General features: G+C 36.7%; 1 protein-coding gene across 29 annotated transcripts in view; it reads left to right on the top strand.

The window, feature by feature from the left end:
• Positions 1-16,958, top strand: part of DLG2 (discs large MAGUK scaffold protein 2) — a 986,702-nt gene that overhangs the window by 389,906 nt on the left and 579,838 nt on the right. For 7 of the 29 annotated variants that reach the window (XM_086882223.1, XM_086882214.1, XM_086882236.1 and 4 more), the window contains one exon: positions 4,950-5,030. The exons of the other annotated variants lie outside the window; for them this stretch is intronic. In XM_086882223.1, the coding sequence (XP_086738349.1) occupies positions 4,950-5,030 (81 nt within the window). The remainder of the gene's footprint in view (positions 1-4,949; positions 5,031-16,958) is intronic. 29 annotated transcript variants of the gene reach the window in all.

Below are 16,958 nucleotides of genomic sequence, written 5' to 3'. Positions count from 1 at the left end.
TCATCCAAGACAGTATCAAGCAGATACTGGTATTACAGAGCAGCTAACCAGAAGCATCCTTGGAGCATCTAAGCAGGAACACACATATATTATAGTGTAGGACTGCTCTGAACTTCAGAGGCTTCTTCGAATCCAGTGATGCTCTCCTCCACAGTTCCTCACAAATATTTTCTTGTTACGGAAGCAATTGGATTAACAGGAGAGGCAGTGGTTTCTGGGTTTGAACCTGATGTAGATTTCTGTTCTCTGCCAGTTGAACTCATTCTTTTGAACCCTTCTCTGTCTGTGCCTCTGTGCATCACTGTGAGTTTAAAAGTTCCAGTTTCATTCTGTGTCACAAGTATTTGTGTCAGTCAAGTATAATAATACATGGTAGCAATTTTAGAAGCTTTAACTTAATCATAGCTGTCACTTAATAAAGCCACTTTTTGATGGATTAGGAGATGAAGCCAGAACTGGTTTAGGTACAAAAAAAAAGTTACTGCCTGTTTTCCTGGGCGTTTGGGATTTCACTGTTGCTTAAATCCAAGAGGGCATGAGACATGGAGGCAGTCAGAGCATGACTGAAGAAACCCTAGATGCAGTACGTCATCCCAGTGCCCCCATCCAGATCAAGAATTGGAAGAGGAGGCAGTTTCTAACATGTTTATTATGTAAAATGTATGCACAAAATGAGGCACTGGGTACACTGGCATAATTACCCACTGTGAGAATGGATACCCTGGTGCTGAATGTGATTAACCTGCAAGCAGAGCCAAGAACTATTCTTGTTTCAGAAAGCCCGTGTTAAACCTGCCTGCCTGTGCTCAGTGAAACTGTGCTCAGTACTGCTGTAATTGCACTCATTGCTGGCACACACTGTTAATAACAAGCATTTTTGCTGTTGTAGACAAGGGTAAAATGTAAGGATGTTGCAGTGAGCCAAAGCTTGAAAGCCCTCACTTAGCTTGTATGCTTGGGATTTAAACTGCTGGGGAAACTTTGTCTCTGGCTATTTATTATTACATACAACATGTTCTTGGAAACCACTCCACATTTAACAGCAGTTAAACCCATCTGCTGCTCCTGAATTTTCATTTCATTCACAAGCCTGTTTTAAAAGTATTTTTGGACTTGTCTCCAATATGCTATCAGCTGTTCATTATCCTGTTGTATATTGATAAAAAGAATGACTCAAATTTTAAAAGAAAATGGTAGCCTTCTATATATTTTTGAGCTTTTAATTGAAACTTGTCTTTCTATCATTATCTTACATAAATGGAATTTTTAGTTTAAAAGCAATTATTCACCATGGAAGTTCATCCCCTCATGCTCAATTCTGTGGAATTCATCTGTAGTAGTTACATCACTGGCATGAGGAGCAGACTTGAACTTAGCACTGTGATCACAGATGCCCTTCAGTATATTGAAGCTCCTGTGAATGCAACAATTTTTCCTGGCTTAATTTAGAAATACACTCACCATTTTCTTTGCACATCTCATCTCCCTATGTTCATTTTTATTACTGTTACTTTGCATAGCAGTACTTCAATGCCCTCTACACATGTTTAGAAGGAACTATGTAGATTTTCATGACCTCTCTTTTTGGAGACTTTTTTTAAATGGAAAACTTTATTTTCCTCAGTTTTATTGGTGTGGCTGACTTTTTATGACACTGCATGATGTTCTTGTATAAAGGTATTATTTGTTGGACCATGGGACTTCCCGATATTTAATAGGCACAATTTTTTTCCATGGCAATGAACTGATCCTTCCTTAATCTACAGATTAACAAGGCTTTCCAGACTATAAGAGTATTTAAATCCTTCTAAAATTGGAGTACTTCAGCACTGAAACTTGTTTGGCTCTAGATCTTGTATAAAATTTTATTGGATTTTGGATTTTTGGATTTGCAGTAGTTTATAACATTTAGGGAAACTTGAAAATATTTTTTTTAATTTTTAGTTAATGAGCAAAAGATTTCAATTTCCTACGCAATAACCCCCAAAATTTTATATTTTTAACTATATATTTGCATTTAATTGTAGCTCGTGTGAATAACAATCTCTGGTAGAAAAGACCTCCTTAAAATAAAGGAAAGACTTTTTGGGGTGAGATTCAGCTGTCTAAGATAGGCATATAGTGCTATTTTAGATGTCCTCTAGGATCTGAGGTGTGCATATGGCTGTCAGAAATGACAGAAGGAAACCCTTTCCCTTTGGAAGAAGCAGCTGGAGACAAAATGATACCTTAATGCATCTGATGACATGAGACAGCTCTATTTGGGAAACTCAGTCTCATTTGTTGCCACATTTGTAGCTCACATTTTGATGCTTATGAAGAATGCTGTTTTAAATGCTACCTTACTTGCATTTGATTAAAGTTTATTCAACAGATGCTTTTTTATGAAGAGGATTACATTACTACAACCACTACATCCACTAGTGCCATTGTAAAATCTTACCTTGGAAGCAAGCATGTATTTATTTTATTTTAACTTAGCACAGAGGAATATGCCTTTCGCTTTTAGCTGGTTAGTAATCATCTGGTTCCAAATTGAAATTGCTGGAATTACTATGGAATAAACCTCTCATGAAGCCAAAGCCTATAGGACATGTTTCAGCACCCTAGCAGTTAAAGGTTTTTATCATAGCAGCAAATTTGGAGTGATTTCCCTGGTTTCTCTCTAAGTTGGAAACCACTGATCACTATCCCTATGTAATATCCTGTTTTCAGTCTTCCCTAGGTTGTGAGATTCCTCTTCTGTAGATTTTCTTTGGCTTTTTCATTGCTTATCTTAAAACAAAGTATCCCAAAGTGATACAGTTCTGCTGGTTTCTCATCATAAATCATTACAGCACAATAGTTATAACCCTTGCCCTTATACACAACAATTCTTTGTATCTTGAATGAAGGCCGTGTTGCAGCAGAACATCACTCTAGGCTCCTCCTTAGTTAATGATGTCAACAGAGGTGTTCCTTAGTCTGTATTTTTGATTTTGATGTTTCCTCTGTCTTATGCCCGGTGTGCATTTCTTCTATCTGTGTTTAGGGTCCTACACATTTCTTCTCACAAGTCTCCAGGACCACATACATGTACAGAGAAACTTGCTGTGGTGAAAGTGCATCAGCTCCAGTGGACTTGTCCTTAAGATGCCTTGTGGTTGCTCCTGGTGGATGTTAGGGAATCCACAGCTGCCCATTACACTGTACAAGAAGTTACTCTAGATTTTTTTTTAATGTAAAAATCCTGTCTGTATGAACTCAACTGAATATTCAGACTTCCATTCATCCCACTTCACTGAGGTGGGAATGCACCCTCCAGAGTGACTCAGGGAATTTTAGTCTGCAACTGTTCTCAGTATTTTCCTGTGTCTCAAAGGACTCTGCTCCTGGCGGACACAGCTAAATGCCTGCAGACTGACAGCATCAATATAAGCCTCAATTCTTAAAGATATTGTTGTATGACAGCATTAATCTTTTTAAGCAGAGCCAGAAGTCTCTTTTCCTTAGACTATATACTGAAAAGTGTTACACCCTGAGCTTTTTGACTGTTATTAGACATTCTTTATAGCAACAGAGTTTAGAGACTTCCCTGAATGACTTGGCCTAGTGGTTTCTACTTGCTATTTTATGCTTGATATTAAAAAAAGACTTAATCTTGCAGATGAGAGTGAAAAAGTGTAACCTTTTACATATAAAAAGTTGTGGGTTTATACCCAAAGGGGGTCAACAAGGAGGCTGGAGAAGGACATTTTACAAGTGCATGTAGTGACAGGACAAGGGGGAATGGCTTCAAACTGTCAGAAGGCAGGCGTAGATTAGATATTAGGAAGAAATCCTTCACTGTGAGAGTGGTGAGGCATTGGCACAGGTTGCCCAGGGAAGCTGTGAATGCCCTATCCCTGAAGGTGTTCAAAGCCAGGTTGGATGGGCCTTGGAGTAACCTGGTCTAATGGAAGGTGTCCCTGCCCATGGCAGGGGGTGTTGGAACTATGTGATTTTTATTTCTTTTCACATCTAAACTGATTTGTGATTTTTATTCTTTTAAAAATTTGTATTCTTTATTAAAATAGAAACAAAAGGTCTCTGAAGTAACCAAGTAAAAGGTGAAGATCAGAATTACATAAGCATCATAATGAATATGGCCTTTGTAAAAATGCTTTTCAGTCCCCTGTGTATTAAACATTGTGTAAAAATGCTGTTGGATGCATAGCTACAGATATGGTAGTTTTGCTATCAACAAAAACTGAGATCCTTGCCTTATGTCTCTCCTTACTGGCTGGGTTCTTCCATATTGTTGTTGTTTGTTAAGAACTCATGTGTTTTCTACAATGGCATTGACTCATGCCTATGTGGGAGACAGAATTCATTACAGATTTTCTGTTTCACAAAAAAATGGAAACCTGACGTTCATTAAAAGCAAATATATAACCTCCTACTGTTAAACTTCATAAATTCATAGTGATAATTAGAGTGGGTTTTAAAATTTAGAAGCAACAGGGTTATTTCCAATTTTAGCTAGAAAGAGGTGGACTGTCAAGAGAATGTTTATTTATTCCTTGTAGCCTTCTTGCTTCGTTTGCTAATAGTTACTTGAGATTGGTAAATATTGCATACTAAAAATTAACCTAAACACATTAGTACAGTGTTAATTCTTGTAAAATATACATAACTTGCTTGTTCTTCCTTCAGTGATAAATAGCTAATTCATAGATATTAATAATCAATAATATACACTCACATTTTTAATACTATGTAATATAACGCCAATTTATTTTTGTTATAAAGCCTCTGGGCAATTCAGCATGTTATTAACACCATTTTACAGCCTCAAGGGAATAAACGAACCCACTGCCCCAAAAAAACAACCTGGGAAGCAAACCCACCCAACTAAGCGCCATATGCAAAGACAATGAGAAATCTGAGTTTGGAACGTGTCCTGAGTAGATGTCTCTATGTACTTCCAGAAAGGACAAGAGGAAGAAAATCCCACAGGTAGAGGCCTTCAGCTGGGACCTTTTCCTGAAATGGAATGGACTAATACACAGGTGAGAGTAGTGAAGTTGGCTGTGAGAAGTAAGTGAGGAAAGCAAATAGTTTCTGAATTGCTGCTTCATAATTTTTCCAATTTTTCTCCACCAATGCTTCCCTGCACCCAAAAGGGCTCATTTCAAGTTAAAAAGAAATATAATTGCACAAATGTTTCAATAATTTTCAGGATGCTGTGGCATGCAAGAAACCTCAGCTACATACTAATCACACTGGAAACAGTTTGAGCTATTACAAAAACAATGTGGCTTGAGTTGACTTTTGACATTTGAGGAAGTCCATGATAGAGACCTGTCCTGATCACAATTCTAATATGATTTGGATGCCTCCTTTAGATGGAGGGGATCATGCCCTGGAAATTATTTTGTCTCTCCATTGTCTAGACATCTTTATGGTCAAATAACTTAGGTGTAAATGTCTTGACTTTGGTATCTCAAGCAGTCAGGGAAATTTCACCTTTATCTTTTTGATATTTTTTTTTATTGCCTGTTGGTCCAACAGAGGCACAATCAGTCTCTGACATGTAACAGGACCAAACCAGGATATAGGACAGAAAGACTAAGCATATTTATGGACCCAGAGAGCCTGACAGAAAAAAGCATTGTTGAAGTTTGATTTGGTGTGGGGCTTTTTGTGATTTGTTTTCGGGTTTTGTTTGTTTGTTTGCTTGTTTGTTTTTTAATCAAAGAATTTTCCCAATAGAAGAGTTGTCATCGAAACCAGAAGTACAAAAAACCCCTCCAAATCAAACAAAAGTGCAAGTGATGCTATTTCACCAGAATAGTAACCTCCATAAATTTCTGTTATCAAAATACTCAGTTTAGTTTATGTTGCATTTGTGTGCTCAGTTTTCAGTGTATGACCTTCTGCCATTATGATAATAGATGTGTGAGAAACTTGATATTCTGGCTGTTTGCCAGCTGGATTCTTTGCAGTCTCAGGAGGAAAAGAAGGCAGATTGAGATATGAAGATAATGCACACTAATGGGATATTTCTGATAAAAGTAGTCTAAAGTGATATGTTGTTGATGTCCAAATTGCTATCCTTTGTTATCCAGGGTTAACAAGACTCTGGGATAAATAGGACAGATGAGGATTCAGAGTAATCTTGCACAGCTCTCTGCCAGCTGGACATCAATTCATAGTGGCTTAGGATGTCTAGGTAATTTTCCTTAATGCAAAGGCCAAAAATATGTAATGATTAAGGTGGCAACCTAGGATGAATTCAGTGGCAAGCATAATGGACAGACAAGAACTCTTACTGTATATATCTGGACACTCGATTTCTACCCCCTAAGATTTTGAGAAAAGTTTAACAAAGCTTATTGCTTGGTTTATTTTGTATATGAATTAACTAATTTGTGCTGCTTCTTTGTAATGCCAAAACCAAGAAATGATGCCAGTCAATCACTGTTTAATTAATTGTGTCATTTATTTGTGCAAAGATGAACAAAAGCTCTGATACCTCTTCAATACTGAGTGGCACACAGTAGGAGGGAAGTGCTGTTTGCTCCCTAGCAAGCCCATATGGTGGTAGGAGATCCAGTGTCCCTACTGTACAAACAGCACTGAATCTTTCAAAGCATGTTAAACAACATCTGCCAGTGATAAAATAAGTAAAGCAGAAAGCTCATTACTTGGTAACTTTCACCTAAGAGCCTTAAAAAAGGAGGCTGAAAAGATCTGTTGGAGAATTTTTAAAATTCTGGAATGTGAGTGTCATGCTATTATTTTCACCTTTTTTTTTTTTTTTTTTTTTTTTTTTCAAATAATGCTGCAGAGAAGTCTAGTTCTATTTCAGGCCTGGAAAAAATACTGGAAAGATTAAGGAGAATTTAACTTAAAAAGCAACCATAAGACCAAATTAGTAGTAGTAAGAAATTAATGACTGTCAACATAGTTTTAAAGACAAGCAATTATGCTAGGTATACTTCATTCCAGAGTGTGAATTTGCTCATCAAATGGTCCTAGGAGTTGTTTAGGCTTTTGTAAGGCATTTCATTTAATTTTGTGTTTCATCTGGTATGAAATAAATAACTGTACTTTATCAAAATAATATTCCTTGAAGATCCACATCTCAAAGCATTAGTCAATGAGAAATGACCCTTACACAGAAATTTTGAGGGATCATAGAATCATAAGACAGAATCACGGAATGGCCTGGGTTGGAAAGGACCTTAGAGATTATATAGTTCAAACCCCCTGCCATTGGCAGGGACACCTTCCACCAGACCAGGTTGGCCAAAGCTCTATCCAGCCCAGCCTTGAACAGTCCCAGGGATGGGGCATCCACAGCTTCTCTGGGAAACCTGTGCTAGGGCCTCACCAACCTCACAGGAAAGAATTTCTACCTAATATCCATTCTAAACTTGCCCTCTGACAGTTTGAAGCCATTCCCCCTTGTCCTGTAACTGCATCCTCTTCTAAATAGACACTCTCCATAGTCTTCCAGAGTTTAGAATTAGGTGCGGAAAACATAATTCAATATTTTCACAAATCCTTTGGAAAGCAGTATAAACTCTTGGATTTTAGAATCTGAAAATAATGCAATGATTGAAACAGTAGGAAAAAAGAGGAGGACAGAGTAATCAGATAGTGCAATCCAGTTACAGTCTAGCCTTTAAACAGAGGTCATTCAAACAAAAATGTCAAAACTGTCTCTAGAAGAGAAGTATTACACTTCACAAATGAAGCAATGGCAGCCTTACATAATACGGATAGGAACCCCTACAGCTGACATAAGTGATGCTAGGAATGTTCCAGAGGAAAGAACAGACAGCTCAGTGGGGTTTGTATTTTTAACTTGAATGTAAAAAGCCTCACTAAAAATTAAGAGTAAGGAGGTGGTTGTATTGGTATGTGCAACAGTGAGACTGTGGAAGGAAACTTCCAGGTTCCAAACCACCAGGTCTTGGCATCTTTAATTTATAAACATAATAAATAAATATCAAAAGACAGAAGAGAGACTAGAGTGGAGAAAAATTCTTCCAGAGAGAGACATGACTTAATGACAGCATATTCCTGTGGGATGACTGGGAATAAGAGGATTCTTCACAGTAGCAGAGAAAAGCAGAATGTGTGCAAGGGTAAGAGTAAACCAAGGCTGGACAGGTGTTTTCAAAAGTGAGAACACAGGACAAACCATCAAGGAAAGTGGTAGATCTCAGTCCTGTTATGTTTCCAGGATTAGGTTCTTTCCTGAAATAGGTGTGCATGCTTCTGTTTAAGACAAGCTGTTGTCAGTGTTACTTAGACTGACAACAATACTTAGATATTTAGATCCCAGTGATCCAATGGTGCTTTGTGCCTTAAACTTGGAGGTGCTTTTGAGGTGCTAAGTCAGAAAAAAACTTCTACACAGGAAGGTTGGGTTAGATGGTATTGTGGAGGGAGGTTCAACTCATAGAACTAATGCATTTTATCAACTTCTTTCCCAATCAGTAGCTCAAATGGAGAAATGTGGAGCTGTATTACTTGGCCTAATGAAAGCATTTATTTCCTTTTTTTTGCCTTCCCACTTTCTTCCATTTTAATTCATTAAAAAAGCTCAGTACACCCACCTCCTGGCCTACATGTGTGGAGGATAAAGTTTGAATTCTTCTAGATCATGAACTTCTGAATTAATTTTCCTTCACTGATTTTTAATCTGGAGTTGCAAAATTTTGATTAAAACAGCAAGGTTTTGTTGAGAGGGCTTGATGTTTTGCAGTGCTGTCCGTTTGCCATATACATCTCAGTCATATTTTGTATAACTGGTTGAAGATTGGGTGGCCTTTAAAATGAAGTTCTAGACATATGGTACATTTTTTTCAACTCCTCAAGTCATCTTGGGCAGCTTGTTTCAATCTCTTCCCCTTTGTTTTCCTATCTGTAAAAGAGTAATAGCATTTTCCTTTCTTTCACAAAGGGCTTTGAGAAACATTGTAGTGGCTGAAGAGTCATTAGACCTTTTCTTTTTGTTTGACATAGAACTAATTAATTACCGTACTACCATTACATGTGTTCTCAGAGCAGTGACTGATATGTTCTCATCTGATAACACTCCAGAACACTTGAAGGAAAAAAGAAACAGAGACCCCCTAACCCACAAACCCATAGGTGCACTTAGCAACACCTAGAGAAAGTATATTTAAAATGAGTTTGGTTTTGTCCCACCCCCACCCCCCCACACCCATTATAGTGTGTCTTTTCAAGCTTCTTGCTTTGAATTGCACCTAAAATAAATTATTTTCACTTCTTCCCACCTTACTTACCTTATATCATTCCCTGCGAAAACGTGACTCTCCTCTGCATTTCTCAGTTCATCAGCAAAGTCTGCCTTTGTCTTAATGTCTAAAAGAAATTCAGTGTCTCAATAATGATGGGTCTAAAACTCTGGTGAAACCCTGATGAGAACTGCTGAGGAATGGGTGTATATGTTGTCTCCTGTTTTACACTCAAATTGGAAACCCTCTAAAGCTTGGCCACTCATTTTTCATCCTGGATTTCCTTAAAGCCTTCCACAGTGGAATTGCAGTCCTTAACACTGGAAACCATAACCAAGATACTATGGATAATGGGCTAATCAGAAGTTGGCATCCTTTGCATAATCTTAGCATCGCACCAGGGAAGAAGAAACTGAGCTCCTGTACCCCTTACTGGAATTTGAAAATGCAGATGAGAACACAGGCAGTTTGTTTTAAAACCTAGTTCTGTTAAAATAGAATTTCTGTGATGTACAAACCTACTTCCTTTGTACTCTACTGAGAGACATATTTATTAACTAACATAGCTATTTAGCATTTTCCACTGCTAAGTTTTCAAAAATGGGTCTTCGCTTTTGCCTATATACCCCTGAAGAGTTCTCTACGAGGAATTTTTTGAGCTGAAAGTACTGCATGGGCATCAGGAAGTCTTGCCTGCAGTACACTTTCATTGTTTGATATTATTCAGGAGTAGTAGAAGAGGTACACTTTGTAAATTTGTTTCCCCTTTGTTTATTGTGTCAGTTGATGTTCCCTTGTGGTCTCTCATGAGCCTTGTTAGATACTGCTCAGGCAATCCATCTTATCAATGCTGTGTAGTTGCCCTTTCAGTCTCACAAGCTGAGAAGAATTTGCTTCACCTCCCATTCAAGTAAATAATAAAACTTCAAAAGACTTAATTGCATCCCAGATATTGCTCAGTACTTCCACATGAACAAATAGAAAGGTCAGCAACACTTGAGAGACTTTATTGCAAAGATCTTTCTTCTGGCTTGAATTCTGCTGAAAATTGCCTTTGTTGTTAAGAAACAGGAATTTATTGATCTTAAAAAGGACATTACCTGTGGACAATTCTTTAAAATGAATGTCCTTAAATTTTTGGGTGGCTTCTATTGGCAGTCATCTTCGATATAGTATTAGAAAATGAGTAATTAATATTAGTAATTAGGTAAAATAGCTGTAGTGACCCTGCAAACACATTTTACCTGAAGTGATTTGTTTCTATATTCCACTTTGCCACATAGAAGAGCTATGTGGGAAAAACTATAGCTACATTGTAGCTTCAAAACTAATGTTTTGGATTTTAAACAATCTTACATCTCCTTTGCAGTCAGCATTAAACTGCTGGTTTTGATCATCAATTAAGTAAATATCACATGCTTTCCTGAAAAGATCTAATATTAATATTAGGATTAGGTAAAAGAAAACTGAATATACAGGTTCTGTATATTCTGCAGTAATTCTGCTCCACAAAGCTGAGGAAAGTACTGGTAACATCAGTATTCCATATTGCTTGCCTGTGTTATATGGGGTAAAGTGAGTGCTGGAGCTTGAAATAAGTTTTCAAACAAGTTATTTTTCCCTTTTTTCACTTCTGTGATGTAATGCAGCAATGCATTAATTTACAGCAACAAGATGATTTGGGGTTAAATGTTATGGAGGCAGTGAAGAATTTGTTCTGCTTTTAATTGATGCTGTGACCTACATTGTTCCCCAAGGCAGCACAGACGTTTTTCAGAAAAGTCTCCTGTTAATTATAATTGTACTCTGTGGTGCTGGGTCAGTTGTCATTTCCATTATATAAAACTTTAAAACTGGGAGGGGGGGTGAGGGGGGAGGGGTTGGTTCAGGTTTTTTAGCTCACATTTGGTAAAGCTTTGTCCACTTGTCTGTAGCTGTTTCCTGAAGCGATGGTGGCTTCAGTCTAATCCTTCTGAACAAACCCCTGCAAATTCTGAGGGCTCCAAGAGGTACCTGCACAGCTGTGAGGCTGCTGAAAACACTTCCAGCCTTCTTGTAAAACAAAGCCAAAAGTGCTGAATATTTGTGGCAGCCTCAATTCCCATAGCCTCCTTTAAAGCCAATGTGGTCCTGACCATCCACTAACCCTGGTTTCTGGAGTAAACTTTAACCTCACTGTGCTGCTGAATGTGCTCCATATTTCCTTCAGGAGGTAACCACATCCACAGACACCATCATTGGGTTCCTATAACATCTGCCTCACAGAAATAGGAAATATTTATTGGTAATTTGAATGCAAGATGGCACAAAGAAGTCAGCCATTTTAAAGGAGAGGAAATTTATTTCTTATCTCTAGTCAGTAAGAGTTATATTTCATTAGAGCATTTCCCTTCTTTCATAGACATTCCCATGTGGTCAGCTTGCAACATCAGACTCTGCTTCACTTCCTTGAGAGGTTTTTTGGTTGTTGTTGTTTTTCCCCCCTTGATAGATAACAGTGTTTATCTATATATATTGCTTTTTTTTAATGTAAATTTTCTCTGGTTGAGGCTAAAGCCCACTTGCCTTGATGATAATTTTCTTGCTTGAAACACTTGGGATTTTGTAATTGTTTAGTTACATATAGTTGCTGTCTACAACTTCTGGAAAACAGGTTGTTCCAAGGTGGGGGTTGGCCTCTTCTTCCAGGCAATTAGTGATAAGACAGGGGAAAATGGCCTCAAGTTGCTCCCAGGGGAGGTTCAGATTGATATTAGAAAAAATTTCTTTACTGGAAGAGTGGATAAGCATTGGAACAAGATGCCCAGGGAAGTGGTACTGTCCCTGGAAAGTCCAAAAAATGAGTTGTCATGAGACTTTGCTATATGGTTCAGTGGGCTGGTTGGTATTCAGCTGAAGATTGGACTTGATGATCTTTGGATTCTAAGATTCTATGATTCTAAAGTAAACTTAAGTGGAATATCATGGGAGCTACAAGTGCTTCCTAACCCTGAAGGACTGGCCCAGGAATTCTGAAGCTAGAGACTCAAAAATCAGCAATCTTTGTAATCTTTCAAGTTATTAGGCAATCTTGAAATAATTTTATGAAATCATCATTAGACAGCAGTAAGGAGTTAAGAAACTCAGATGCACTTTTGCATCTAAGGGTAATTTTCTTTAAGAAACATATTGTTTCTGGAGGCATCATCCTGGTTAAATATTAAGCAAATAAATAATCATTAAGATGTTATTATTTATTAAAGTTAGAAAGTTGTGATATCTCTGATCATTGGAAATTATGTAATTATTTTATCTCTGAGCATAAATTCAGAAATTAGTGAAAAATCATCTTGTAGCTTAAGATAAAATAGTTATTGCCATGATATAGTCTTTCTGAAAAAAAGAAGCACATTCTATCTTAAAATGTACTGCTAGTACTTTTACTTTACATTGGTGGCAACTGCCTCAGTCATCTGTCCTACCTAATTTTTTTTATGTATTCAGTCTCCAATTAAGGGATCAAAATTATTTTTCTTTTTGCTTCACAGTATAAATATTCATCCATTCAGAAAAGAACAAGGAAAGTGTTAAATAATGGCTATGGAAGCAGTTATTATGTTATTAGAAATGCATAATGAAATTATAGAAACACATAATGTTAGTAGAAATAAATACTCTTTCTGTAGTGAACTCAAAGTCTCTTGATTGTTTATATAAAATGTTTATGGGAGGTTTACAGCTACAAAGGCGATATTTTTGTGTGTTATTTGAAAAAGTATTTCCCAAGGTGGAAGTGATCATGATAAAATGATATCTTTATAATACAGCTGTGTTTATAGGACCCTCATATAAAAGAGTACTCTAATTTCTTTGTGCAATAGAAATGTAGATCTTACTGTAACATCAAGTGTCTATGTCTAAGAAGAAAATGTTTGGTTAAAAATTTTATCTCAATGGTGTAATCCAGTTAAAAGCACATTTTCATTCAGATCCTTTATTCAGTAAAGTATGAAAATATATATAGGAATTAGTAGGTAACTTGGAGGATTTTAGAGAACAAAAAGAAGCAATTAAGAGTAAACTGATTAACTCACTTGGGAGTGAGATTTTACCACGGGAGAATTTTTTCTACCATGTCTTTTGCACTCAACTCTCAATAACAGAAAAACAGCACTTTTTCACTTGTTTACAAAACACATTGTTACTGATTAAATTGCAAATGAAAAATGGCTGAGTTTAGTTTAATCCATAGTTAAAGCCTGCAGAAATTTCAGACATCAGGACTTTGAATTCTATAAAGCCCAGACAATTAAGCGACCTTTCCATGTTCAGCATCTGTTATGAGACTTTATACCAACTCTACTAAATAAAAATAAAATTTGTTCTAGTTGCAACAGAGAGTACCAAGAGAATTGATAAAATTATACTTTTGCTATGATTTGACTTTCTACAAGGCACAGAATATTCTTGAGAGATAGAATATGCAGAGCTGCTTTACTATAGCCTTCAGTGCTATTGGAGATTTTAATTATCATTGAATGAACTGTCTTAGATTTTTACACACACACACACACACACACACACACACATAATTGCAATATATTCTACTTATCTAAGAAGAGTTATAGCTCACTTTGGCCATAGGAATTTGAAAATTAAAGGGTTTTTTTGACAAATAAACCTTTTCTTATTTACTTACTTAAACTTTGCAATTACAAGCAACACAGCTCATACTAAATTTCTGCCCTATAATCCAAGGGTTTCTGCCTTTTAGTGACCTCTGAAAGCCTCTGTCCCTTTAGAAATACACAGTTTAACTCATAATACTAAGTTTCCAATAACAAGATTCTTACATTTTGCTTAGAAACACTGTGAAAATAATTTTGATTTTCTTAGCTCAAATTGGCATTCAACTTAAACCCCACAGAACTTCTGGATTTAAATTTTTCAAAGCTCCTTTTAAAATTTTCTAAAATAATAAGGACCTGAAATTATTTCAAAATAATACAGGCCGTGACATGCCTGATTCAACCTTGAAGTTCTACTTTGAGAATGAGTTGAATAGTACACACTTCCATCTCACTTCCAACTCAGATTGTAATTCTATAGCTCTGTGATTCTGTGACTTTAATTGAAATTTATTAGTGATTGATTTTGAAGAGTGCAATTATATGTTAAGGACTGAACATTGTGGGCTCCAAACTTTAAAATCTTACCCTCTATTTCCTAGACAGACCTTGGTCACTTTTTAATGTTTAGTTTTTCTTAATGTTTCAGCTTTTCCTCTCCTCTGCTTCATTTTGACTTCTACAGCACCAGGCTACTTTTTCTGGTAACTTTTAAATACTTGAACATTTCACTTTGACCTTACCTTCTCTTTCCTTGACCTTGACAAGTGCCTGTTGGCATAATCAATACTACAAACTTTTTTTCTCACATATTGTTGTCAACAATGGTGCAGCTTTCAGATATGTTTGCAATGAAATACAGGAATTGGAGTAAATGTGAGTGACATATATTTTCTGACATAACCTGCATTTAGAATTCAGGTAAATGCATTCTTTTGTGAAATTTTAAAGCCAAACTTTTAAACCAAGAAAAATTTAAAATCTGTTTTTCAAGCCATTAGGAATTTTTCATTAACTAGTGTTAACAAAGTGTACAAAATCAACTCCTTCTTACTGAGATATTTTTTTCCCTGCTAGCTTTATATCTGTTGTGAAAACTGGGAGGTATTGTGCAAGGCAGCAGTTTCATTGGAACACAGAATAAGAAGACAGACCCTCTCCCAAACAGTTTCTTAATTAAGTGAAGGAAAAAATAAAAATAGCTGAAGTAGGGCAGAAGAGGTACAAAAACATTTTAGAAAAACACAAGCCAGTGATAATTTTTAATCAAATCACAGAATCATAGAATGGTTTGGGTTGGAAGGGACCATAAAGATCACCTAATTCCAACCCCACTGCCATGGGCAGAGACACCTTCCACAAGACTAGTGTGCTGAAAGTCCCATCCAACCTGGCCTCAAATACTTCCAGGGATGGTGCAATAACAACTTCTCTTTTTAAATTAATTACTACTTTAAAGACAGATCATAAAGGAGCAGCTTTGCAGGATATTTTGCTGTCATATATGAAGTACCACTCCTGGCAACCTGATGGGAAACTGAACTGAGAAGACCCAGTTTTATTCTTCTTTATCTGGGCCCTTCTAACATGTGGGAAAAGAGTCAGTGTTCACTTATAGAAGGGGTTCAAAAGTACATACTGAAAGTGGCCAAAGGACAATTTCACATGACCATAGCATACCAGATGCTTTGGGACAAAGGGGATAAAGCTTCCTCCCTGATAATCCTAAAGTATTTTTTAACACTGCTTTTACTACTGAAAAAAAACATTCTGGGGAAAGAAAAGTTCTTCCACTGTTGTGTTCCCATGTTAGGCCAAGGGCTGGTGCATCAGCCTGGAAGTGTGTTAGCTAAACTTATTCTAGGTTCTTCTGGCCATAACTAATTTTAAAGTCTTTTATAGATGAATTAATGGTGATTTCACAAGGCCATTCCAAGCAGTAATGAAGAAAAAAGCTAGATCCATAATAAGCTTTTAAATATGACTCACTGGTCTTTGGTGTAATTTGGAGATGGTTGCAGTCTGGTATCAGCAGGTAGAAATTTTGACTATTCTTACAGAGTATAGACCCCTTTCTACAACTTTTCAAACAGATGACTTCATGAGCTCTAAGATATTCTTTTAATGTTTTGAGGGTTTAATGTTTCCATTGCTACTTCCTAGTAATTCAGTATTTAAAATGAGGAGATTGCTGAGCAAATTCCAAAGGTTTTCTGTGAACGTCAGCACTTGCCTTCTTCAGCTGCTGGGAAGGAGGTGGCTTTTGAATGAGTAATTGATCTCAAAGAGGTAAACCTTAGTTGTCTTAGTTTATCCTCCTAATAGCACCGATGACTTTTCTTTCCATGTCTATGTGTCTGTTTGGAAAGATAACTTGGGATGAGAGAGTGTCAGTGGGTATACTGGAGAAGAGATTGATAAAAAAGTTATAGGAATGTGTGAAAATGGTCTACAGAAATGCACCATGTGTAGAAAAGTGAGTCTGAGCAATGCCAAAAAATTATGGGAATGGAGGAAAAGAAAGAAGGAAAATGTGTTCATAAATTGCCTATGGAAAAAGTGCTTGCTTAGTAAATGATCTATAATGTCCACTGGTTGAAGTTCCTTTCTTCATGGTTTCTTATTTATGTGTTTAATAGAGATGCAATAATATTTGCAGCAGGACTAAGACTGAATAAATAAATCCAGAGAGCAGCTTTTATTGGTTAATGTAGGAAAAGCTGGAGGGGGGGACTGAGGTTTTTTCTGTCTTGAAGCAGATGAGAGCAGCAAATTCACAGATTTGAAAAGTCAAGGATTATACTGTCCAGTCAAGGAATAGTCTGTATTATTATATTATCTATCAGGTATCTAAAGACACATGATTTAAGTGGAAACAGTGTGTGAAAACTTACAGTATCTGTGCATTTGTGGTGGTACTTGATACCCACAAAATCAGAACAAGTTAACATTAAAAAGACAGCAAAAATAAAACTTATAGTTACATCAAGCTTTGTGCATAAGAACACAGTGCTATCTCATTTATAGGAATTAGTTGGGTGGTATGATGCAAAGAGACCCCATGAGCTGCAGCAAAACATAATTTTCATCCTGGCTTGATGTTTATGTTAGTAGG

Source organism: Cyanistes caeruleus, chromosome 3 (assembly GCF_971803275.1).
Source record: "Cyanistes caeruleus chromosome 3, bCyaCae1.hap1.1, whole genome shotgun sequence".
Taxonomy (NCBI): Eukaryota; Metazoa; Chordata; class Aves; order Passeriformes; family Paridae; genus Cyanistes; species Cyanistes caeruleus.
Note: the sequence above shows the minus strand (reverse complement) of the source record. Positions and strands in the feature narration are given on the sequence as shown.